The following is a 23,071-nucleotide window of genomic DNA, read 5'->3' as shown; positions in this document are numbered from 1 at the left end:
CCCGCCGCACGGCTCGTGCGGGCTGCAAAGGCGCCCGCCCCGCTGCGGCTGCTCGCGAAGGTCGGGGCGGTCACGGAGGAAGCTACGCGCTCGGCCACAGGTCACTCTCCTCCGCCAGCTTTGGGACCTGTCGCGGCGTCTCGTGGCCGGCTAGACGTTTCCTCCTTTCCTGCCCTCCCCCTTTAGTAACCCACCCAAGGCCAGCCCCGGCGGGAGGGTATACGCCCCATTTTTCAAAGAAGCAGCGGGCCGGAGTGGCGGGGAACCTGGCCAAGATCACCGGGCATTACAAGGGTTTCTCTCCCACCCTAGATGCTTCCATGTGAATGTGAATGGGCCTAAGTGCTCCTTTCTTTCCCTCAATGGCCGGCCCGGAGAAGAAAGGTGCGGTCTTTGAGCGCCAGGTATGGGTCTGGACCTTGCTTTCCAGGGACCGGTGCATCCGAGGTCGCGAGCCTTCCGCGGGGGAAGCCGTGGCGGAGCGGGGGGCCGGAGCTCCCACATCGGAAGTTACTGGAGAAATAAACTCCCCAAAGAGGGCTAAACGACCCCCCGGACACTTCGGAGGCGTCCCGGACGCCGAGCCCACCGCGTCCAGCTGCACCCACCCGGGATCCGCAAGGTGCCGCTTCCCAGCCCTTAGGGCGGTGCTAGGCTCCCCACGAGGTATCAGGGGTAAAAGTCCCCTTGGTCCTCGGGGCTTGACGCCGTCTTCGGCCGGGCGCAGTTCTTGAGAGCTCAAAGCCGAGAGGCAGAGGCGAGACCCCGGGACGCGGGTCGCAGCCTTACCGGGCGAGCTCGGGGTTGGCGTGTGCACCCGGGGGCTTATCTGGGACCCTCGGCAACTCCGGCCCAGGCTTTTTGCTCCCCCTCCCGGCAAGCCTGGAGGGGCAATAGTGCCAGCGGCAGAGCGGAGGACGAGAGCTCTGGCAGGGTCCCGGGAGGGGTTGGAGACCTGAGGAGTTAAACACGCGACCCCAGGGGACTGGAGGGCTAGTGGAGCCTCGGCCAATGGCTGCGGTGGGCGGGGAGGAGACCCGCCCGAGACCCGCCGGAGACCTGCGTGGGCCGCGTCCCTTCCCCACCCTCGCCCTCTCTATGCCCCGCGGCCCCGCCCGCCCGCCGCCCTCTTAAACCCCGCTCGACCCTCCCGACCCTCCCGACCCGCCCGTCGCCTACCAGTGCGGAGCCTGCGCCGCCCTCAGGGTCCTGGAGGCGCTCCACTGGCGGCGGCGCTCTCGAAGGTGGGTGCCGGGCTGGGGCGCCGCGGTGGCCCGGGGCCGTCGTCAGACGGGGAGGCTGGGGAGCGCAGGAAGCGGGCGCGAGCGCAGCTCGTCTTGGGTGGCCTTTTTGCCCTCTTGGGGCTTTCACTCCTTAAGTGGCTTTCAACCCTCGAGTGGCATATCCTCGCGGTCAGGGGAGGCCAAGAGCCGAGCGCCTTTGGGGGCTTAGGAGGAGACAGGCAGATGCCCTCGTCGTGGCTGACCTCTTCTCCTGACCCCGTGTTCTTTAATTTCGGAGTCACGACCCTGCTGGGTTTCCTTATTGGGCTCATTGATCTTGCCCTCGAGCCCCGCCGGCCCTGAAGGGGCTCCATTCGTCGGCCTTGGTGAACTTGTGTCCATTAAAACTCCATCCTTTCGGGGTGGGAGCGGTAGCTGCCGAGGCTTCTCTCCCACTTGGCCTGGGACTCGACCCAGGCTCCCTAAACCCGCAGGTGGAGTGACCAGAGTTCCCACAGGGACTTGGGGAAGGTGGCGGGACTCGGCCATGTGGCAAACCCGGCGCCGGCTGCGGAGCTCCGAGGGGAGCCGAAGGTGGCGCCCTCCTCCTCCTCGGCAGCCCGGGCTCCTGGGTCCGAGGGGTCAGAGCCGAGAATCGTGGAGCGAAGGCCTCCCCGACCTGCGTCCGGGTTTGGGGAGCTCGTCTGTTTCTGCGCTAACGGGCTGGGGGCCCTTGACTATTCCCTGACTGCTGGGGACCCAGGAGCGCCTGGAGCTGCCGCCTGCCCCAAAGCGCACCACGGCCTTGCGCTCGGGCCGCGGCCCCGGGAGTGGGAGGGTCTGGGGGCTCCAACCCACCCTGTAAAAGACTTTCGTTGGACAGAGAAGGCGGAAGAGGGAACTTAAAATTTGCAGGAGCCGGGTTTGGGGCGAGATGTAGAGAGTAGGTTGTTGGAAACCATCTGTGCTTGGTCGGGGTGCGTTTGGAGAGGGAAGACAAAAGCGACTCTTACCAGGAACTTGGAGTGGAGCAAGATCCCGGAAGATTTTCGTTTGGGGTTTTGTGTGTTTGTTTGCATTGCGGTTTTGTTCTGTTTTGTTTTGTTTTGTTTGTGGGGTAGGGCTTGCGAGATCGAGTTGGGAGGTTTAGGCGATTCCCTTCGACCCGGGGCTAGCTCGGATGATAGAGGGTAGGCAGGGAGGAGCAGGGTCGCAGCTCCCTGCGCACCTCACTCGGCTGCGCTTGCTTTCCCGCAGACCCGCCGCGCGCTGTGCCCCCAGGATGGCTCTGCGGCGGCCAGGTGAGGCCGGACCCCAGGGCAAGATGTGCTATCCTCCTGAGAGGCTCCAGGGCGGCCCCCAACACCTGGACGCCTACTACACGCCTTTCTCGCCCTATGGCCACTATGCGAACATGCTAACCGCTGCGGAGGAAGATTTCCAACCTTTCCCGCAGCTGGAGGCCGCCGTGACTGCAACCCACGCTATGCCCCCCTTTGCCTTCCGGCCCGCGCCTCTCTTGCTGAGCACCAGCCTGGCTCTGCAGAGGGAGCCGCTCTACGACCTGCCCTGCTACAGCAAGCTGCCACCGTGGTCCCCAATTCCCCACCTCCCCAGAGAGGTGCCGCACTTCCTCAACAGCAGCCGCGAGTATGCAGGCGCCACCGGTGAAGACTTGGGCCATACTGGTGGCCGAAGTGACAGTGGCCAGTGCTGTGGACCTGAAATTTTAATGCCGCCGCCGGCTGTGAATGCTTCCCTGTTCCCTGAGGGGGTGAAGGCCTCCCAGTTATTATCTTGCTCCCCCAGCAAGCGGTCTGAGAAGGGCTCCAAACCCCTGAACCAACAAGGCAAGTCATCTCACCGCTACCACTTCACCCAGGAGGACCTGCACTTAGTTCTGTTCGGGGTCATTCCCAGCCTGGATCACTCAGCCCCTCTGCACCACGCGGTTTCCGGTTTCCTGGTCCCCACGGACGGCTCTGGTAAAGGTGGTCACGTCGGGCAGGAGTCGGGTTGGATGGGAATAGAGGTGGGAGGAGGAGTGGGGAAGGAGCATTTCAAGGTGGATCTGAGACGGCTCAAGTCCAGCGGGGAAGTGTGGATATTTCCCATCAGGATGGAGCCCTCACTTCTGAGGCTGTACTTGCTTTAATGCTTGATTCCTAAGGTTGGCTTTAGTGGAGGAGGGAGAAGAGAGACATGGCTCACATAGTGGATGTCAGCTGGGATCAGATTCTACCGGGATAATGCAAGGTAGCTCCACTAGGGCCTCACGCAATTCATACTGGGAGTCCCAGTTTAGCCATCTATCTATCTCCACCTTATTCAAAATCAGCATTATCTCTGCTTCTCAAGTTCTTTAAATTTGCAAAACGGGGTTAATTACATAACCTTGCAGGGGCTGTTCTGAGTCTCAAAGGAGAAATTTTATACGTAAAAGGAGCAGGAAAAATATAAAGGATAAATCAACATTAAACTAAGGATAATGGTTACCTCTAAGAAGTAGGGAGGGGGGCGCCCGGGTGGCGCAGTCGGTTAAGCGTCCGACTTCAGCCAGGTCACGATCTCGCGGTCCGTGAGTTCGAGCCCCGCGTCAGGCTCTGGGCTGACGGCTCGGAGCCTGGAGCCTGTTTCCGATTCTGTGTCTCCCTCTCTCTCTGCCCCTCCCCCGTTCATGCTCTGTCTCTCTCTGTCCCAAAAATAAATAAAAAACGTTGAAAAAAAAATTTAAGAAGTAGGGAGGGAAACACCTTATGAAAAATAAAATCTTAACCCCTTTTCTAGGATCTGATTCTCTTTGTCGAACTCTGGATAAAGACTCCCTTCAACTACCAGAAGGTAAGCAGGGCCTCTGGCTTGGGTTTCTGTCCTGATGTAATGCAGTCAGTTGCCTCATTGGCTTTCCTGCCTCGGGCTTTTCCCCTAGGTCTCTGCCTCAAGCAGACGATGTTTGGTGAGGTGCGGCATTTTGGTGTATTCTGCAGTAGCCTTGTTGCCAAAGGAGTCAGATTTGGACCCTTTCAAGGTAAAGTGGTCAACGCCAGTGAAGTCAAGACCTATGGAGACAATTCTCTGATGTGGGAGGTAAATAAATATGCTTCTGGTGGGTTGACAAAGTGGGAAATGAAGCCAGTGGAGAACAGTGTCGGCTTCTGGCCCCGTGGGAGGGGGTCACTCTGCTTCTGTGCTGCCTGTTTTACAGTATAAAGAGAAGGGAAGAGAGACGCCTGGGTGGCTCAGTTGGCTGAGCTTCTGACTTCCGCTCAGGTCATGATCTCACGGTTTGTGGGTTCAAGCCCCTGCATCGGTGCAGAGCCTGCTTCGGATCCTCTGCCCCCTCTCTCTACCCCTCCGCAGCTCGTGTTCTCACTTTCTCTCTCTCTCTCTTTCTCTCTCTCAAAATAAATAAATAAACTTAAAAAAAAGAGAGAGAAGGAAAGGTAGATATTCACTCCATTAAGATAGCACCTCTAAGTGAATTCTTTGTGTTTCCTGATGCCTTAAATTGTTTTAATCTGTGAAGATTATCAATGGAATATACATATTGAAGAGTTAATATTTATCTTTGTTTATGGGCAAAACCAAATGGTTTAAATGTTATACAGTGCTGCTGAGAATATGCCAAAGAGAATAAAAACAAAATTTTAAATTTGATATCATCTGCCTATGAAATTAGCTATGGGTTTTTAAAAACTGATACTCTTGACTGTGTTTGGGGCATGCTGGTAGGACTCCAGTTTGTTAGAATATATCAGGTACCTCCCCTTGACCCTGAATTCCTACTTCTAGGAATATAGGGCAGGAGTGTAATCTGAAATTCAGAACCTGTGGAAGATGTTAATCACAAGGTTGCTGATAACAACAAAACATTGGAGACTGTGGAATTGCCAACAGCAGAGAAAGAATTACATGCATGACAACCAGGTTGGGAAAAAGCACAAAACTAATTGGTTGTCTTTAAGTTGGGAATTAAATGCAAACTTCTCTAGTTCCCCTTTTCTCTGCTTATGGAATTAAGATACTATAGAAATTTGGAAATTAAAGTGATGAAAGTAAGAACCTTTAAGAACGTCACAGCACCGATAGAGATAAGCTAATACATCTATTTGGGCTTAATAATGTTAATAATAAGTATATTCAGTGAACTCAAGCATGAGATTTGGACTATAAATTTTAATAAGTAATTTTATAGGTTAGGCACAAAGAAAAAGCGCATTTTAAACTTTACGTTTCATTTTTTTTAGATCTTTGAAGATGGTCACTTGAGCCACTTCATAGATGGAAAAGGAGGTGCGGGGAACTGGATGGCCTACGTCAACTGTGCCCGTTTCCCCAAGGAGCAGAACCTGGTTGCGGTGCAGTGTCAGGGGCAGATATTTTATGAGAGCTGCAAGGATATCTGCCAGAACCAAGAGCTCCTTGTGTGGTATGGAGACTGCTATGAAAAGTTTTTGGACATTCCCATGAGCCTTCAGGTCACAGAGCAGGGGAAGCCGGCGCCTGGGCCCTCTGAAGGTGAGTGCACGCCTTTGCCTTTCCCAGTGAGGCTCTTCTAGTAGAAGGACTTGGCACATGAACCACACCCTCCTGCAGCATCCCCGCTGACTTGCGGGGCGCCCCCTTCGCAGAGGCTAATGCAGGGGAGACTAAACTGAGGATGTCTCTAACAAGGGGGGCACTACCCAGCGAAAGGAAAATGCCCTTATCTTTCCACAGCTGCTGAGGCTACTAATATTCACAAGGAAACCTTTTCTTCTTCCCCATCACCTCCTCTCAGAGGAAAAAGTAAATAAAGGCCAAATACATGGATGCAACTTCTTCCCTAGGTGAGCCAGTTTCTGATTCATCTCTGCTCAGGCGAACACAGCTGATGACGCCATCAAAGCTCTTAGAGCAGTGTTTTTCAAGTAGGGGTTGCAGTATCTTAATGTGGGAAATCAATTTAGTGGTTTAGACCATCTTTAAAGAAAAAAAAAAGAATTAGAATAGAGTAGAATAGAAAATATCGATGTGAATCTCAAGTATTGTTTGGTGAAGTTTGATTACAAGTGGAGATGTGTGGTATACTGAGTCTCAAATATAAAATATATTTCCTACTGTGGATCTTCCTCCCCTTGGAGAAGCACTGAGTTAGACTCTCACTCTCAGATTTTAATGTGGGTGTTGACTACCTGGGGATCTTGGAAAGATGCGGATTCTCATTCAGGGCTAGGACGACCTAAGATTCTGCATTTCTATCAAGCTTCCTGGGGAGGCTGATGCTGTTGGCCCCTGGACCACATGAGAAGGTTGAGGAGCCAGAGAACCACCAACCCACTGTCTGGGGATGAGCCTCTGGGATTTGCAAATTCTCTGAGTGATTTTCACATACACAAAAGCTTGGGAATCCCGATCTGGTGGGTGGGATGAGTTAAATGCAAAATGTATGTAATAGGGTGGAAGACCACCTTATTATGTGTGTATTGAAGGGAAGCAGAAGACATTAGGACTAATGCAGGGAAAGCTGCTTAGAGGTGGAAGGAAATATAGGGTGTGTTAGGCTGGGAGAGGGAAGGAAATTTGGCTTTGGGGAATAGGGAAGCCAGGGGGAAGGACACGCTCACTGGGATTAGGAAGTGAATAATGAACAGGCTCTTGTTTCAAGAGTCCAAATTATGAGGGCCTCTCGGCATCAGTTGGGTAAACCATCTATCTTCCTGCTACCCCAATGAGCGGATAGTGTGGGGGTAAAGTCGGGGGTGGTGGTGAGATGGTGGGACTCTCTAAAGTCCGTGGACCTCACACTTATCTCATACTTAGGGAGTCTTTCTGGTTACTTCCAAAATGTACTGATTGTTTTTGAAATAAAACTGAAGAATACATTTGAGAAAATATACACATGTTCAATAACTCACAAGATAACAATCATCTTTTTGAAAAAGTATTTAACACTATTATTGGCTATTACAATGATCATAACTTTTGATTTCTCAGTAATACTCTTCTGGAAATTTGTCTTCAGAAAACGGTCCAGAAGGGCAAGCTTTGCGCAGGAAAGTTTTTACAATGGAACCGTCCCTATTAATGAAAAATCACAAACAACCTAAATGTTCAATAGTAGAGTAATTGTTATGTAAATGGTGATATATTAACATATAGAATAATATGCAGAAATCAGAAATCCCCATCTGGTGATAAGGAACAGGGAAGGATGAGGGCTTATGATAGTAAATGGGGTTAAAGTAATATATTTGGGAGAGTGTATGGAAGGAAATTGGTACACAGCTTAATTTGTTGGAAAGAATTATGGATGAATTAATTTGTTTTCTGTTAATGAATGGTTTTGAATAGGATTAAAAAGGAAAGAAAAATCGAAATTCTTCTGTCCTGTCAAAGAACTTTTCCTCAAAGTCTTTTGGCGAGGAATGATGGGAACTTCCTTCCCCCTTTAACGTCTTGAGTGGGAGGGAAGAGTCTGGACCCTATGTGGGCGGGTTATTTGAGTATGCAAGCCTGTGGAGTGTGTGTTTTGGGGGATGGAGGTGTGGAATGTGAAGACAGCTCTTAATTGTTACCAAACTCTAAACTGTGTGGAGGGGCAGAAAGTAGCATTGTCGAGACTGGAAAACCCCTTGGCTAAAAAGAGGAGTTGACTGAGGTTGGGGAGTAGGGGTGGGGAGGATGAAGAAGGAAAGGGAACAGGATCAGGATGAAGTTATCAGGTTAAGTTAAATTTCCAAAGACCTGAGCAGAAAATGCAGACAGGTGAGCCCTAATTAGTTAGCAAAGGTGGAGTCTCATTTTTGCCTAAGTGGTTGTTCTCATGCAGACTCCCTATCGAACCATTATTCTGAACCATTATTCTGAATTTCGGTGTGCTCTAGTGCTTTGATTTGTAAAGGTCACTGATCCAGTCTTGTAGACCCTCTCTTCCCACCATAGGAAGCAGGAAGGCCAGGCCATTCTGACCAATGAAAATTCTAGTGCTGAGCTAAAACCATCCCAGCAAGGGACTTCTGAGAGTATTAGCACCTCAATGAAAGTGATAGACGTGCCAGGCAGTGGACCATCCTGGGGATGGCGGTTGCCTTCCTGGTTATTTACTTAATGAATGGTTTATTTCCTTAGCCACCTGTTAAACGTGCCTGGGAGGTAGTTGTCAACTAACAAAGCCCCTGATGGATAGCTTCCCTGCTGTCCTGATGCTAAAAAGATTTCCATCTACAGACTCCTGCATATACTTATTCCTGGCCCTTCTCTCTTTCTCTCTGGGGCTAGACAATGAGGTCTCAGTGATGCATTCACAGTCAAAGCCACTTGATCCTCTGGAATCCAGAGTGTCCTCAGCAGGGAGGCTTTTGTAGGTGGCCCCTGTCCCCTCCTCTCCCCCCAACACATAGACACCCCTGGACCTGGGACCTCCCTTGCTAGAGTCGGCTGAACCCTCTCTAACCTCTCTCCCCCTCTCTTCATTGATAAAAACAGATTTACCTTTCTGGATCTTGTGTATCACTCAGTGATAGTATCGCTCTTTGGTAAGAACTCAATAAATGATAGGATTAAATTAATCATCATGGTAACCCTATAAATACAAGGGAAGGCAAGATATTGTCAGCCTTACTCCATACATGTTGGTTCTAGCTCTGGAATCTTTTCCAAAGGTTCAGAGAAGTAAACTGTGAGCTAAACAAATGCCTAAGACTTCATAAAAGGGGCCAAATGGAGCAGCTCTTGTGAAGTCGAGGAAGTAAGCAATTGGTGTCCATCATGGCCTGAGGTGAACTGCTTTGAACTTAGAGCTTGGGCTGATCTGAAAGGGACACGATAGGTATGTTTTGGTATATTAACCCAGCCTTGTAACACGTGCCAGTCAGAAGTGGCTTCAAGAACTGTGGTGTCGAGGGGCACCTGAGTGGCTCAGTCGGTTAAGTGTCCGACTTCAGCTCAGGTCATGATCTCATAGTTCATGAGTTCAAGCCCCGAGTCAGGCTCTGTGCTGACAGCTCAGAGCCTGGAGCATGCTTCACATTCTGTCTTCCTCTCTCCTTGCCCCTCCCATGCTCAAGCTCTGTCTCTCTTTAAAAAATAGATAAACGCTAAAAAAATTAAAAAATAAATAAAAAGAACTTTCGGATTGAACTGCTCTTAAATAGGGCTGGAGGCAGGGCTAAATTAATAGACTGGAGAAACATAGCAAAGCATGGAAAACATGAAGACTTCAAACCCTGATCGAACTGATTGGAAAGTAATTAAACATACGTGTATACACATATGTATTTCTTTAAGGAATAAGAGTTCATTGTTTAGGCATGACAACAACAATACGTTTACTACTTTTTAAAAGTATTATATTTTAAAGATTGCAGTTTGAGGCATTTATGAACCAAATGATAATTAGTATTGAAATAGTCATAGAGGGAAGTGATCTAAATGAAAACAAAATTGGCTATAAGTTGATCGTTGTCAAAGCTTGGTGTTGAGTGCATGGGGGATTGTTAGTGCATTAGTTTGATTTAGTATATGTTTAAATTATTCTGTGATAAAAGGTTTTTTAAAAAATCCTGTTGGAGAGGGCCGCCTGGGTGGCTGAGTCAGTTAAGTGTCTGACTTCGGCTCAGGTCATGATCTCATGGTTCATGAGTTCGATCCCCGCATCGGGCTCTGTGCTGACAGGTCAGAGCCTGGAGCCTGCTTCGGATTCTGTGTCTCCCTCTCTCTCTGCCCCTCCCCCACTCACATTATATGTGTGTATGTGTGTGTGTGTGTGTGTGTGTGTGTGTGTGTGTCTCAAAAATAAATAAACATGAAAACACATTTTTTTTTTTTAATCCTGCTGGAGGAAATAAGAATGAGGGAAGGTAGCTGACAAAGCCCCTGGCACTTACCCTCCTGTGTTTGACAGAGTCTACAGAAGGCTACAGATGTGAAAGATGTGGAAAAGTATTTACCTACAAATATTACAGAGATAAGCACCTCAAATACACCCCTTGTGTGGACAAGGGTGACAGGAAATTTCCCTGCTCTCTCTGCACACGATCCTTTGAGAAGCGGGACCGGCTCCGGATCCACATCCTTCACGTTCATGAGAAGCACCGGCCTCACAAGGTAAGAAGTCCGGCGACGAATGATGGGTGGCCCGTTACTCACATTGCTTTCCTGCTCCTTTCTCAAACCCCTGAAGACACAGTGAGGGTCCCCTGGATGTGAGTTGCTGGGACACCGTGCCTGACGATGTAGGGTCTGTGAACAAAGGGACGTGCCGTGGAGGGGCAGACAGGAGCTACCGCGTCACAGTGCTAGAACGGATGCATGAGGTTGACAGGACACAAAGGAAGGGTGTCCACTTCTACCTGGAGACGTGGGTTATGAAAGGCCTCACAGAAGAGGTGGCCTTGAGCCTAGTCTAGAAGGACAAGGGGATGTCTGATTTATGTCAGAGGCAGAGTTGGTTGAGGAGAGGGAGAGGGTCGAGCAAGAAGGAGCCTGGCATGTGCTTTTAGATCACTGTACGTTGTTCCATCATCTGTGCGGGCATATTGACCATTGTAGATAAGGATGAGGCAGAGGCATGGCCCAAAGAATGGAAGGCATCTGTGGCATGCCAAGGATTTTGTCAGGAAGAAAAGCAACAATGGCCATAGGGAGCCATTTTCTGCTATTCTGGATATCTGGTTGCTCTGCCGGACTTGGTGAAAAAAAGTGCATGCACCATTGAGCCTGTTTAGAAGAAAGGATGGGACTTAGGTGCAGACAGACATGGGTGTGGCTCCCAGCCCTGTCGAACTGGCTGATGAGGCTACCACCTGAGCGACCCCAGAGTCCCAGTTCTGTTCACTTGAAAAGTGAGAGTAATCTTCATAAAACTGCCCTTATCTTCCCCCACTGGTGGATTTACCGTATCATGGCTAAGCTTGCAGGGAAATCCCAGTCACTATATTACTTACTCCTAGAAAGTTTGAGGATTTTTACAATAATCATGTGTTATCTTGCTCGACAAAAGACATTTAACACAATGAGTTTTCAACAACCCCTTGGTGGTCCAGATCTACAAAGATGTCCACACCAACCCAGTCCCCTCCAAATACCACTTCCCACAGAAAAGCACATACTTACCAGGATTCTAAGAACATTTGAAGTATAAGACAGTGAAATTACTGGGGTGCCTGGGTGGCTTAGTTGGTTAAGCGGCTGACTCTTGAGTTCAGCTCAGGTCATGATCTCAAGGTTCATTAGTTCAAGCCCCATGTCAGGCTCTGTGCTGGCAGCACAGAGCCTGCTTGGGATTCTCTCTCTCTCTCTCTCTCTCTCTCTCTCTCTCTCTCTCTGCCCCTCCTCCCCTTCTCGTGCTCGTTCATGCTCTCTCTCAAAATAAACATTTTAAAAAGTGATAAATTTATTTCCAATTTCTACTGCTTAACGTGGGAAAAGAATGTATGTTTGGTAAATATATTTTGGACAAAAGCCTCCTGATATGCCATGACCCAAGTTAAGACATTTAAGGTGTAATGTTTTTCTCTATGTGTATGTGTACATTTATGTATTTTTAACATACTTGGGGATATTCTGAGGCTAGTTTTCTGACTTAACACAACATCATGAGTCATTTATAAACATAGTAATGGCTGCATCAGTATATATTAGATGGATGTGCTATCATTGATTTAACCAATCTTCTGCTTTGTGATTTTTTTTCCCCCCAGTGCTGCTGTGGTGAACAATATTATATACAAATCATTATCTCTGTTATCCATGTCTGATGATTTCTTTGGGATAGATTCCTAGAAGTAGAAAAACTGGGTCAAAGGGTGTATACAATTTGAAGGCTCTTGAATCGAGGCACTAAACTGTCTTCCAGAGAATGTGTCGATTTGTAGTCCCGCCCCGGGTGGGGGCTTGTGTATGTAGTAGGCAGCACCAGGTCTCCTGCAATGCTACTGTCCTTCTTTACATTGTCATTATGATTGACGGAAACGGTATCTTGCTTTACTTTGCATTTTAATTAATGTGGTCTAAATGTTTAAACTATATTTTATTGGCACATTGTATTTGTCTTGTGATTTATCAATTTATGTCCTTGGAAAAGATTTCTATTGCTACATGTTTTAGTAATAATGTTTTACAAGCTATATTGTATCAGTTCTGGGTTGGAGTTTTTTCACATCTTTATGTTCCTGAAATTGGAGTGTGTTCAACAAGTGACGATATGCCACCATTCCAATTGGTGGCATTTTCTTTGTTAGCACAAAAAGTAATGGTGGATCTTACAGCTGATGAGATACACCATTTGGGCTGTTTGTCAGATTTGCTGCAGGCACAAGACCAGAGAGGGTGTTGGTTAACAAAGGAGAAGCTATCGGATTTGTTTTTGTTTTTCAGTAAAAAGAATCGAAGAAAAGGTTATCAGAGTTCGATCAAGATATTTCTGCTAGAAAGTTGGCTAGGTCATTTGCTTAAACTCTGAGGACGGTGTTGGTCTTGAGTCGGGGTTTGAGTGGAGAAGCTGTACTCGGATGCTGCCATCTTTTTTTTTTTTAATGTTTATTTATTTTTGAGAGGTGTGTGTGTGTGTGCGCGCGCACGCGCGCGTGTGCAAGAGGAGAGGGGCAGAGAGAGGGAGATAGGATCTGATCTGAAGTCTCTGTGCTGAGAGCAGAGAGCTGATGTGGGGCTTGAATTCATGAATGTGAGATCATGATCTGAGCCAAAGTCAGTTGCTTAACCGACTGAGCCACCCAGGTACCACAGGTGCTGCCATCTTTGAGACTGAGGGACCGTAGACCAGGCTGTCAGTAGATGACAGAGACGAGAAAGAAGGCATGGAAGCTGGTCAGAGTGAAGTGAGGAGTTGGGTTTTATGGTAGAGTGGAGAAAGAAACATTTTTTAAACTGGCAATAGAAGAGGATGGGTCCTGTGTCCTCAGTGTTCCCACAATTCTTCTTTAGTGATCTTCTCTTTGCAAACTCTCCCTGAGTGGTCTTGTGTCTTTTATTATGACTATAAGTAGCATTTCACCTTGGATGTCCATCCCTGGCCAAGAGCTCTGACCTGAGCTCACGAAGCATGTATCTAGCTGCATTCTAACTATGTCAACCTGAATTTCTCATGGCACTCCTTTTCTTATTTTTACTGGTAAGCATTTTTTAATGCTCTTATAGTTTTCTTTATTTTATATACTTAAGTTTGAGTACTGAACTTCTAAGGTGATAAAATATATTTAATTTTTTCAAAAACTTGAACAAAACATTTAATTTAAGTTGAAAAGAAGGGGAAAAAATATCTCTGGTGAAACATACCTGCAGAACTTAAGATAAATAATTAAAAAAAAAAAAAAAAACCAACCAGTTTCTGAAACAGAATTGACAATTAGAAGATGCTGAGTGGGGCGCCTGGGTGGCTCAGTCGGTTAAGTGTCCGATTCAGCTCAGGTCATGATCTCGCGGTCCGTGAGTTCGAGCCCCGCGTCAGGCTCTGGGCTGATGGCTCAGAGCCTGGAGCCTGCTTCCGATTCTGTGTCTCCTTCTCTCTCTGCCCCTCCCCCCTTCATGCTCTGCCTCTCTCTGTCTCAAAAATAAATAAACGTCAAAAAAAAAATTAAAAAAAAAAAAAGATGCTGAGTGTACAACCAAAAATGAAAAACCCTGTATTGTCACCCCTATATCCAGCATTTAAAACTTAAATGTACCTCCTTTTCATATAATTTGTCGAGCAAAATTAATGAAGAACACAAATAAATGACAGAGGAAATCCCTGTAGTTCATAACAATGAGTCCCAAAAGTTTATACGTGAATTTGGGATCTCAGCCCTCTCCAACCTCCTAAAATTCCTGACCAATGGAGCGAAGGCTTTATTTTTCCAGAAAGCATCGTTGCTTAGAGTCTATCAATTGCTCAAAATTATGCCAGACTTTTTACTTTCTTTGTATTTTGTTTTTGACTTCCCCCTAAGCTTTTTGTTTTTGCTGGGATTTCTAATTACAGCAGGTAAATATAGTTTCTTAATTGTGTAAAATGATATTTACATCCTTGTTGAAAGCATTCTTCATGGAGCTTATTCAGATTTGAACCAGGTGCTTTCTAGGCCTGTGAACTGTCATTATTTGGATAGTTTTCATCACCTTTCTGAATTAGTTCCACTGATTTTTACATCTCACTCTTCTCTCTTGATTTCCAATTTTCAAAAACCTTCAAGGCATCTTTCCATTTACTCTTATCATTTGATATCAATCTGGTTCTTGATTATTTATAAATAACTGGGTTTTTTCTTTATGGAATTTGTTATTTATCTTTGGAGTTCTGAAAAAATTAAAAAAAATTTTTTTTTTTTAATGTTTATTCATCTTTAAGAGAGAGAGACAGAGTGTGAGTGGAGGAGGGGCAGAGACAGAGGGAGACAGAATGTGAAGCAGGCTCCAGGCTCTGAGCTGTCAGCACAGAGCCCGACATGGGGCTTGAACCCACAGACCATGAGATCATGACCTGAGCATGATCTAAGTCAGACGCTTAACCAACTGAGCCACCCAAATGCCCCTGGAGTTCTAAAATTTTAACAGAACGTGCCAAGTTGGATGTCTTTTTCTTTTTGTCCTGCTTTGTAATCAGTGAAGTACAAAGTAGTCTTTCCATTTGAAGGCATAAGTCCTAAACTGAAAGGAATTTTCTTGTTCATTCTTTGATTATTATGTCTTCTAGATCTTTATTTTCTCCTGGAACTTCTTCTGGCCAGATACTAGCTACCTCCTTGTGCTTAACATTTTTGTTCTTTTTTCTGAAGTTTTTGTTGTTGTTGTTGTTGTTGTTGTTTGCTTGTTTTTAATTTATAGAGAGAGAGCACACTGAGCAGGGGAGAGGGGCTAATAGAGAGAAAATCTTAAGCTGATCATGGAGCCTGATGTGGGGCTCGATCCCACGACCCTAGGCTCATGACCTGAGCCAAAATCAAGAGTCAGACACTCATCCGACTGAGCCACCCAGGCTTAACTTTTAATTTTTTTTGCTCCCCATTCTCAGAGTCCCCTAATCTTACTTTCCAAATCATGTATTTAGTCTTTATATTTGATCTGTTCTTTTTTGTAGTATTAACTCAAACACTTGACTTTTTGTGCTAGCAATCATAGTAATGATAACAAATGCTCATTATTAAAACCTCAAACAGCACAGAAAAGTTAGAGAAGACTTTTAAAATCTACCCCAGGGGCGCCTGGGTGGCTCAGTCGGTTAAGCGGCCGACTTCAGCTCAGGTCATGGTCTCGCGGTCTGTGAGTTCGAGCCCCGCGTCGGGCTCTGGGCTGACAGCTCAGAGCCTGGAGCCTGTTTCAGGTTCTGTGTCTCCCTCTCTCTGACCCTCCCCCGTTCATGCTCTGTCTCTCTCTGTCTCAAAAATAAAAAATAAAACGTTAAAAAAAAAAAAAGGTTGTAAATTTGAAAAACGTTTCTTTAAAAAAAAAAAAAATAAATAAATAAATAAAATAAAATCTACCCCAAACATATCCTCTCTCCTGTGTGTGCACATAAGCACACCTGAGGACCAGGGCGTGGAGGCAAAATATGTTCCTTTACCTGGCTCGGGATCCTAGAGAAGATTCAGCAGTTGTCATGAGGGTCAAGAGCACAGAGAAACGACATGAACCTTTGACAGCAGGTGAACACATGCTGCATCACATGCTTTTACTGGACTCCCAAACTGGTACTGTTTTGTAGGTACAATGTGTCTCAGACCACCTGCCACCTGTGTTGCCATCTGGTGCTCCATAATCATCACCACACCCACTAGCTTTTTAGCTCCTTGTCTCTAGCAAAGTGTCGAGCACATAGTAGGTACTCCATAAATACTTGTTGAATTAACTGGGTGGTGCCCATCAAGAAAAGCAGGAGACAAAGGGTCCAAGTTTAACTGACTTGCTCTGGTCACACAGCTACTTGTTGACAGAGCAGGACTAATTCAGTCTTCTCTTCCTGTTCACTTCCCACCTTGTACATCTGAAGCAGCTGACAGCCAGAGACTTTAGAGGAATTATGGAAAGCCACAGCATTGAGCAGGCTCTGGACCAGAACTCACGCTTCCAGATTCTTCCGATGTAGCCCTGGGTCGTCTTTCTACTACTTTAATTAGACCCCTCAGCCTGAGTCTACTTGATCCTCTGCCTACAGACATACGCAAGATAAATAGAATATTTTACCTCTTACTCCCAGATAAACATAATGGTAAAATGAAGATGTGATTTTTAACTGCATGTTTCTTTTACACCTTAGTGTTCTACGTGTGGGAAATGTTTCTCTCAGTCTTCCAGCCTAAACAAACACACGAGAGTCCACTCTGGAGACAGACCATACCAGTGTGTATACTGCACAAAGGTAAATGGAATCTCCTTCCAAGGGATCTGCCTTGAGCCCTGTTGGGATGTTCATGGCTAAGAACTTGAAGCATAAAGCCTGGCTTATAAGGAGTTCTTGGTTAGTCCATCATCAGCCCAAACCCCATTTCCACCCCTAAATATGTTCCAGTTTGCTTAAGATGATCAGACACGATCTCCTACTGCCAAGTTGGCATTTGGGTCACGTGTAATGAAACACACCCCGCAGGGTTGTCTGGATTCAGTCGGTAGAACATACGACTCTTGATGTTTGAGTCGGAGTTCAAGCCCCATGTTAGATGTAGAGATTACTTAAATAAATAAACTTAAAAAATCCTTTTTTTTAAAGAAATACACCCCTGATTTACAGACAGCCCTGATGATTGCAGACACAATTACATAATATTAAAGAGCACAAACTCCTCTATCTTTCTAGAGCAACATTGCTGAAATGGAATCTAATGTACATTATACAGAATATTGAATGATTAAAATGAAGACACAAATATGTAAATATGTAGTTAGGAGTTGCTGGAATAGAAACAATGGTTTGACCATGCTTTAGAAATTATACCAAAACATCTCATGTCCTGTTTTGATGATAAACATCTGTGCTGCCCAATGCTTAGTGAGCCATTAACCATATGTAGCTATTTAATTTAATAAAAATGAAATAAAATGGGAAGTTCAGTAATTTGGTTGCACTATGCACATTTCAAGTGCTCAATAGCCCCATGTGGCTGCTGACCACCAAATTGGATAGCACGGACACAACATTTCCATCATTGCAGCAAGTCCTATTGCATAGGAATAGATTGATTCTGTCATCAGTTTTATATAATAAAGCCATAAAAGGAATATAGGCTGTCTTAGGGGAACGTCTAAACCTCCCACAGAAGGATAAAACATTGAGCGCACCAGACTTGGGGAAACCTACTGCCCAAGAAATTGTGGGTCAATAGAATGGTCATAATCAACATGGCGAAATGAGGCTGAGCCAGAAGTAGACCATGTGGAGCCAGCACAAACTGAAGGAAGGTGACCATGGATTTGTGTGAAAAAAGCAGCCTCTCCTGAGGAATAAATTCTGTCCAGGATTTCCAGAGCAGGGTCAGAATAACTCCACAACACATTCTGTTTCTGGAGTTCTTACTCTGATCCCTACCTTGTAACTTCTAACTAACCTGGTACTGAGAGATGTTCTGAAAGGGAACTAAATATTTGGCCTCCCAGTTGACACATTAGACTTCAGTTACTTAAGCTGATGAAGACTGACCATGTGTGGGTGTTCAGGCAGGGACAGCTTATGAACCTGACTAGGCAGTGACCCAACTCCACATGTGCCCAGACACCCCGTTGTCCAGTGCTTCTCTCTCAGCCCCCCAAATCCGAGGTCACCAGTTTAACCAGTGTTTTATATCACAGTCAATGGACCCCAAAATGAAGTCATTACGTCTCTAATATACCACTTGAAGGTGACAAGTGGTACTGAAATGAATGAGGGAAAGAATAGAAGTGGCCAAGAAAAGATACGTAAACACAGCAAAGTACTTGGGGATCTAAAATGTGACAACCATTCTGAAAAAATTTGGTAGTTTCACTAAAAACTAAACTTGGTAACTGCCATACAACCCAGCAGTTGTCCTCCTGGTCACTTACCTTAGACATGAAGGTTTATATCTTTACACAAAAACCTGTGCACAAATGCTTGTAGCAGCTTTATTCATGAGAACCCACACCGAAAACAACCCAGATGTCCTTCAACGGGTAAGTGATTGAACAGACTGGGCACATCCACACCAGGGAGAGCTACCCGGCAATAGAAACGGCATGAGCTGTTGTCCACACACCAGCCTCAAAAATGAACAGTTAGCGGTTATTAGGGCTGAAAAGAAAAACGTGGGAGTGAGAGGGATCAGTATGGCCCTAAAAGGGCAACGTGAGGGGTCGTCATGATAAAATTGTTCTGTATCTTCACTACCAACATCAGAATCCTGGTTGTGATACTGTACTGTAGTTCTCCAAGAGGTACCACTGAGGGAAACTCTGTAAAGGGTACACAGAATCTCTAATATTTCTTTTTTTTTTTAAATTTTTTTTTAACGTTTATTTATTTTTGAGACAGGGAGAGACAGAGCATGAACGGGGGAGGGTCAGAGAGAGAGGGAGACACAGAATCTGAAACAGGCTCCAGGCTCTGAGCTGTCAGCACAGAGCCCGACGCGGGGCTCGAACTCACAGAGTGCGAGATCGTGACCTGAGCCGAAGTCGGCGGCTTAACCGACTGAGCCACCCAGGCGCCCCATCTCTAATATTTCTTAAGACTGCCTGTGAGTAAGCAATCACCTGAAAACGTTTTAAGTTTACAAAAAGAAGACACTGGGGTGCCTGGCTGGCTCAGTCCGTGGAGCGTGCGACTCTTGGTCGTGGGGTTATAAATTCAAGCCTTGTGTTGGGTGGAGAGATATCCTAAAAATAAAATCTTTAAAAAAAGAAGAAACCAATAGGATACTGCTTTATGCAAGACCGTGGCCAATACGAACTACTCCTCGAATGCACGTTCTCTTGGTGTGGTCCTGGGTCCACCTGCATTGGAATTGCTTGTTTATACGCAGGGTCCTGAGCCTCGTGTCTGTCATGTCCTTTTGTTATTGAGACCGCTACTGTTGACGAAGAGTGCTCTATAGCCTTAAAACCCAGATTCATCTATTGGAGAACTAAGGGTCAGTGACGTTGAAGTTAACCCCTTTGTCTAGTTGGCTGTGCAGGTGATGGAAGTTTACTTTTTCTTCTGCTGTCTGTTCTCTGCAGAGGTTCACTGCCTCCAGCATCCTCCGCACGCATATCAGGCAGCACTCAGGGGAGAAGCCCTTCAAATGCAAGTACTGTGGTAAATCTTTTGCATCCCACGCAGCCCATGACAGCCACGTCCGTCGCTCGCACAAGGAAGATGAGGGCTGCTCCTGCAGCATCTGTGGAAAAACCTTCCAGGATCAAGAAGCGTTCTACTCCCACACGAAGCTTCACGAAGGCTACTAGCCCTCAGTATGGGGACAATGTAAAAACTAAATGCTAGGATTCTTTGTTTTCCTTGCTTATGGGTGTGTCCTACGAACAGATGAGAGTTTTACTAAGATGAGAAACAGAAAAATGGAACCGGCCAAAAAGCTGATTTCACCAGCTTTCACAGAAATGTTCTTCACAATTTTTAACAAGAATGGAATTTTGGTGAATTTACCTAAAAGTAGTGAACGCTGACTATTCATAGAGAGCTTCAGGGTCTGGAGGGAGGGATTGGGAGTAGAGTTTGATTTTTGTGATGAAAAAGACCTTTTCTCTATTTGTTTTAGACCCCCAGTTGTCATGCCTGTGGCCATCACCTGGTCTATTCTTCATAGAATAAATTCTTTAAAAGTTCATTCAACTCCAAGCTTCCTTAGTATTGTAACTGTTTGGACATAGATTAGTCTGCCATCTTTCTTGTATTTATTTTAAACCCTTGGTTCCCACCCTCCCCCCATCACATGACAAATGCAGGTTAATTTGTTCAGCACCACACAGAATTACTACGGACACAGAAGTTACGTATTCACGCCATCATCTGTGAGCTTTGTAATTGGGGAAGAAAAATTATTGCCAAATGAGAAAAGACTTAAAAATTGCAATAGACTAAAAAATTAAGTGCTTTTATATTGCTCTAGTTTCAAACCTGATTTCATTCCTGATGATGGCACAAGTGGAATTTTTTTCAGTCCTAATTAATTAGCCTGTTCATACTCTATTTAGAATGTAGAAAGAAGAGGCCCACCGAAAAGAAAAATGTGCTGTATCACTTATCACGAGGCTGATGCAAGCCTTGGGGAATGTCTTCTAATATGTGAGTGACCACAAACTGATTGCATGTGGGTAATATTAGCCAACATTTCTAAATGAGCACGAACGCTGGGAAATGGTACTGAGCTCGCCATTTATGGATAAGGAAATCGAGGCCGAGGGTAAGGAGGTGATGCAGCGGTCGCCTCCAAGGGACAAAGCCAGGTGGGCCCAGCTCCGCCACTCAGCCTCTTACCAAACCAGCATGTTCCATTATGAATCCTGCTAAGGATACAGCGTTTTCCCATCAACTAACCCATTCTTCCCCAAATTAAAGCAAACAGCACCACACTTTTAAGTATTCTACATGGAACATTTGAGACCAGAATAAAAGTGTTTCGTAGGCGACCAGAGCTACTAAGCTAGAATGTCACATCCCCAGCCATGGTGGTATTGACCATCTAGGATTTTCCTTCACCCTTTATCCATGGTCCACAGCTCTCAAAATGGAGCAAATTCAATATAGAACAGATGCCCCATCCAGAGGGAGGCTCCCAGCTGTAGCAGAGTCCTTTGAGAAAGAGATGTAGTGCAGGTGGAAAAGCAGTGACAGATTTTCCTCTGGGGAATCCTTTGCTGCCTTGACTAGGTCTTGGTAATTTATCCTAATGGGAATGTGCCCTGTTGTTTTAGGACTGTTTTAGTTCATGTTAATTAAGTCAGAACAATGGTCTTTTGAAAAGACTGGGACTCATCCTGTAATTAGGCAGCCTTTCTTTGACTGCTAGTTCATTTTAAAATCAAACGGGTAAAAGCAAGACATCAGGAACTCAGTGATGTGGATTTTTTTCACTAGTTGAATAATTCAAATTAAGTACTTTGTTCTTTGAACAAGCATGGTAGCAAAGGAAGGTGTGGGGTTTTTTTGTTTTTTGTTTTTTGCTTTTTTGTGTGTTTTTTTGTTTTCCCTTTTTCTAACAGGGCATGCAAAATAATAGAATATTTGGGACCGAGCAGGCTTAATCTGACCTACTTCCACAAAGTTTGGGTCATCCTGATTGTGTTACATACCTCAATTTTTTGTTTGGAAAATGCAGTCAGTTCACAACGTCCTTCTTTAATAATTACCTTAAGCTCTTTTGTGTTTATTTAAAATGTGTATCTTATCTATTTTTTTTTTTAAAGTAAGCTTTGCACCCAACATGGGGCTTGAACTCACCACCCTGAGAGAGAACAAGAGTCACATGCTCTACCGACTAGCTGGCCAGACGCCCTGAAATGTGTCTCTCATCTATTTTTAAAGATAATTTGAGTCAGCTTATAACGATAATTTTTAAAAGACTAGGACAGTCAGAGTAGAAGACTAGCCATTACATAAAAGTAGAATGAAATGAAAGCTCGGCACAGATACAGATACACTGACTGGATATTGGCTGGACATAACACATAGGATACAGATTTTGGAGGTGGACAAACTTGTATTTGTTTACCGTGTTCTCATTTAATTCATTTAATTTCTGAGGCTTAACATTCTCCTCTGTAAAATAATGTCATTGTAGGGTGGTGTTGAGAAGATTGAATAAAAGGAGGTGACTCTCATTATGGGGGATACTTAATAAATCTATTTCCTTTCTCTTGTAAGTCAGGCAAACGGGAGATGGAATTCTGCAAATTTCATTGTTGATAGATAGCCTTTCCTTCAGTGGGTCTCAAAACGTGTGATTCCTGAAGACGCAGTGTCAACATCACCTGGGGACTGGTTAGAAAGGCAGATTCCCTAGCCCTACCCAGTGTCTCGCGAATCAGGACTTCTGGGGGTGGGGCCCAGGAATCCATATTAAAGTGTGAGAACCGTGGCTGCATTTGATTTCTCTTCCTAGTCCTTGCAGCACGGCAGTGGGTAAAACTGAGTAGCTGGGTGACTTGGCAAAAGCACAGATGCTGTTCACCAAGAGAACCATTAGAACACAGATGGCAGGCACAACAGCAGTCTTCCTTGGGAAAATGGGTGCCAACGCAACACTGTTGGAAATGTGGAACTTTCTGCAGCTATGACCTGACGACGGAATGTAGAAAGCTTCTCATGACTCATCTCCCCTTTGCCTGACTGACAAGGGAAAGGAAATAGATTCTCTGGTTGTATTTCTTTTCCCAATCTAAGTCAGATGATAAATATCTGTTCATTCATTAGAGTTTTTTAAAAAATGTATAAGAAAGGGCATCTGAACTCTGGAAAAATAAGGAGGCTCAAAGTAAAGTGGAATTCATGATATTGATGAGGCTCTTAATGGGCCCTCAGGGTGTCCTTCTAGGACTGGGAGAAGTTGCCAGTTGCAACGAACAAAGCCATCAAAACGGACAGATGCTTGGGACCTCTGTGAGGCCTGCGGTAAGCAAGGCATTGTAGCCATAAAGTCATAGCTCCATTTGTACCCCAGTAGTGCCGGGCACGTTGGGGGTTGGAGGAACTGCCATTCACAATATGTTAAACATAAGATCACAATTACTGTCCCAGAACATCTATTATCGGTGAGTCTAATTTTGACATCACAGGTCGCACAGTATTTCATTCATGGTAGTTTTAAGTAATTTGAGAGTTACTTATGACTTTTTAGGGGCAGGAGTTGCACTGAACTCTGATTTCTTGGACCCTATCCAAAGGTCAGGAGAACAAATTTCTACACCGAATTACTTCAATAGAA

The 23,071-nt window shown here is 45.6% G+C and overlaps 1 protein-coding gene across 1 annotated transcript; it reads left to right on the top strand.

Annotated features, from left to right (window-relative positions):
* Positions 1-2,490: 2,490 nt before the first annotated feature.
* On the top strand, positions 2,491-19,602 carry PRDM14 (PR/SET domain 14). Its single transcript, XM_058699558.1, has 7 exons — positions 2,491-3,208; positions 4,011-4,064; positions 4,153-4,310; positions 5,471-5,741; positions 10,108-10,310; positions 16,456-16,557; positions 19,368-19,602. The coding sequence occupies exons 1-7, from the start codon at positions 2,506-2,508 to the stop codon at positions 19,593-19,595; spliced, it is 1,719 nt and encodes a 572-aa protein (XP_058555541.1). The 5' UTR covers positions 2,491-2,505; the 3' UTR covers positions 19,596-19,602.
* The last annotated feature ends 3,469 nt before the right edge of the window (positions 19,603-23,071 follow it).

Source organism: Neofelis nebulosa, chromosome 14, assembly GCF_028018385.1.
Source record: "Neofelis nebulosa isolate mNeoNeb1 chromosome 14, mNeoNeb1.pri, whole genome shotgun sequence".
Lineage (NCBI taxonomy): Eukaryota > Metazoa > Chordata > Mammalia > Carnivora > Felidae > Neofelis > Neofelis nebulosa.
This window is presented reverse-complemented; position numbering and strand designations above follow the sequence as displayed.

Excerpts from the sequence above, each read along its gene's own strand:
- PRDM14 (XM_058699558.1), top strand. The coding sequence starts at position 2,506 with ATGGCTCTGCGGCGGCCAGGTGAGGCCGGACCCCAGGGCAAGATGTGC. Across the intron at positions 4,311-5,470 it reads ACAATTCTCTGATGTGGGAG|ATCTTTGAAGATGGTCACTT; the intron begins GTAAATAAATAT and ends CATTTTTTTTAG. Across the intron at positions 16,558-19,367 it reads AGTGTGTATACTGCACAAAG|AGGTTCACTGCCTCCAGCAT; the intron begins GTAAATGGAATC and ends TGTTCTCTGCAG.